The 2,877-nt window shown below is 50.8% G+C and overlaps 1 protein-coding gene across 1 annotated transcript; it reads left to right on the plus strand.

Moving 5' to 3' along the window:
• Window positions 1-1,145: 1,145 nt before the first annotated feature.
• LOC123411188 (flavonol synthase/flavanone 3-hydroxylase-like) lies at window positions 1,146-2,542 on the plus strand. The gene has a single exon (XM_045104127.1). It carries the CDS (start codon window positions 1,213-1,215, stop codon window positions 2,335-2,337), a length of 1,125 nt encoding a protein of 374 aa, XP_044960062.1. The 5' UTR covers window positions 1,146-1,212; the 3' UTR covers window positions 2,338-2,542.
• The last annotated feature ends 335 nt before the right edge of the window (window positions 2,543-2,877 follow it).

Genomic DNA, 2,877 nt, shown 5'->3' on the forward strand with positions numbered 1-2,877 from the left:
CATATTGTATGTTATTATTTAATATTTTATTGCAAACTTACTTCAGGTGTTGTTTCCTAGAATGTGCACATAGTTCTCGTCGTTCTACCAAATTTGTGGAAGACTCTGATATTACCATCTGAAGCTGGGTTACCGAGTGTGCCGTTCACTTCACCTTATTCCTCTAACATCCGTTCCCTTTTTAGAGGTTTGCTTGGTTAGACGATGATCAAAGTTGAAGTCCTCCATGTCAGTTGTATTTGTATACAAAATTACTTTCAAGAGACGTTCTTTCCATTCTTGTCAATCCTAAGGTGTTTTTCCCCTATGACGGCTTTGTTGTAATTTAGCTATTCCATTTCTTTTCGTCATTTTCTTTTATAACTTTCTAGATCTATCGGTTCCTTCACTTGCTAAATGCTATTCCCTCCGATTTAAAATATGTTTTTCTTGTCAATTATGTCATTGATTGTATCTCACTATTCAGATTTGCCACTAGGAATTCCAGCTGCTTAAAAATGTCATCGCTTCATTAGGCGCATGCTCAAAAATACCACTGTGGACACCATTACTGTCAGCATGACAAGTGGGGTCCACACTTACATCATGAGATAGAGAGACCTGACATGTGGGTATAGGGGTATTTTCATCACATTACATGGTTAACGAGATTTACCTGATAATATTAATATCTAATGGCATTTTTGAGCAAAAATCTAATGAAACTATGGCATTTTGAACATATCTAATGTCATTTTTGAAAAGCATATCATAAAGTGATAACATTTTTGAACAGTTGCAACTTATAATGACAAAATTGAATAGTTGAACACAGCTAGTGGCATAAATGATAAAAACCCTTTTAAAATAAGGGATGCAGTTTTGAACTAGTCTTTTAAGGGTCGGAGATAGTACAGTAAATGAAACATAGCGCTGGTACATTTTATCAAAAAGAAGATAACCGAGGAAACGATGTCGAGAAAATAGAGAGAAGAAGATCGTGAAGCTGCAATCAATCGCATCCGATGGCCAAGGCTGGGCCACGACCGGCGATATTTTCATACGCCAACCTATCGATCGATCACGTATACGTCAACGTCTGAGTACAGCGAGCTGATCCCATCCCTGTATAAATGGAGCTGCCACTCACCTCAAGCTCCAGGCCATCCTCGAGCTCGAGTAGACGACGCGGTGGTGAATCACGAGTGTGGTACCTAACCTAGCACTACCACCATGGTGCATCAAGCTCAGGGCCTGCTCGTGCAGGAGGTGGCCGCCGACGGGGAGCTGCCGAGCCGCTACGTGCTCAAGGAGCAGCAGGGCCGCCCGGCCGCCGCCGCCGACGCACAGCGTGCCGCGCCGTCCATCCCCACCGTGGACGTGGACCGCCTGGCCGACGCCGATGCCGGCGAGGCCGACAAGCTCCGGTCGGCGCTCGCCTCCTGGGGCCTCTTCGCGGTGACCGGCCACGGCATGACGGATCCGTTCCTCGACGCGATCCTCGGCGCGGCGCGCGGGTTCTTCCACCTGCCGATGGAGGCCAAGCAGGAGTACCGCAACGTGGTGGACGCCGACGACGGCGGCCGCAAGTTCCAGCCCGAGGGCTACGGCGTCGACCGCGTCGACACGGACGAGCAGGTCCTCGACTGGTGCGACCGGCTCTACCTCCAGGTCCGCCCGGACGACGCGCGGCAGCTCCGCTTCTGGCCGACTCACCCGTCGGACCTCGCCGAGCTCCTCAAAGAGTTCAGCGTCGAGGGCGAGAAGGTGGCCAAGCTCGTCGTCACGGCCATGGCGAGGTGCCTGGGCTTCGAGGAGGGGTTCTTCTTGGACAAGGTCGGCGAGCGGATGCCGTCCTACGCGCGCTTCACCTACTACCCGCCGTGCCCGCGCCCGGACCTCGTGCACGGGCTCAAGCCCCACACCGACAACTCCGTGGTCACCGTGCTCCTTCTTGACGAGCAAGTCGGCGGCCTCCAGGTTCTGAAAGACGGCAGCTGGGTCGACGTGCCCGTGCTGGGCGACGGCCGACACCAGCTGCTAGTCGTCGTCGGCGATGAGATGGAGATTACGAGCAACGCGGCGTTCAGGGCGCCGATACACAGGGTGATGGCGCCGGGGGAGGAGGCGGAGCGGGTGTCGCTGGCGGTGTTCTACCAGCCGGAGCCGGACAGGGTGCTCGAGCCGTCGCCCGAGCTGGTCGACGGGGAGCGGCCGGCGATGTACAAAAAGCTACAGGCCAAGGTCTTCGCCGACGGCTTCTGGGACGCGTTCGCGCTCGGGGAACGCACCATCGACTTCCTCAAGGTCAAGGTCGACGCCGTCGATCAGGCAACGGCGGCCGTTTCCGGCGCATGAGTGTATTGAACTATTAGAGCCTCCATGAGCGCTCCATGAATCCATGCAAATTGCACGCACACAGTGTTGCAGATTATGTGTGTAATTTCCGGGGTGTTCATGTGTATCGATCGTTTCTTCTATATGGAGCGGCATCAATACTATCAATAACTAACGATACGTCCGCGTTGCAGCGCGATTATATTGTGTATTTCAATAAGATTTATTTTTTAACACATTACATATGCAAGTCTTAATATACACGTGCATAGACTGATTTTATGAACGCCCACACACATTCCTATGAGCATCTTTGAGACTATCCCTATGAACACATTTGAAAGACCGAACCAACATATCATGCATCTTGAAATTTATGAAGTCGTAGTCACAATCGCCGTAGATCATAGAGAATGAGCGGGCGAACTGGTTATACGTCTCCCAAAAAAGAAGAAAAATAAACTTTCGCTTAGATGGCGGATTCAGGCATATTATTGTACTACTTTGTAAGGTTCTCGAGAATAATCAATAAAATGGTCGCATGTACCTCTGAGATGCAGA

The sequence above is a fragment of the Hordeum vulgare genome, chromosome 7H (genome assembly GCF_904849725.1).
Source record: "Hordeum vulgare subsp. vulgare chromosome 7H, MorexV3_pseudomolecules_assembly, whole genome shotgun sequence".
In the NCBI taxonomy this organism is placed as follows: domain Eukaryota; kingdom Viridiplantae; phylum Streptophyta; class Magnoliopsida; order Poales; family Poaceae; genus Hordeum; species Hordeum vulgare.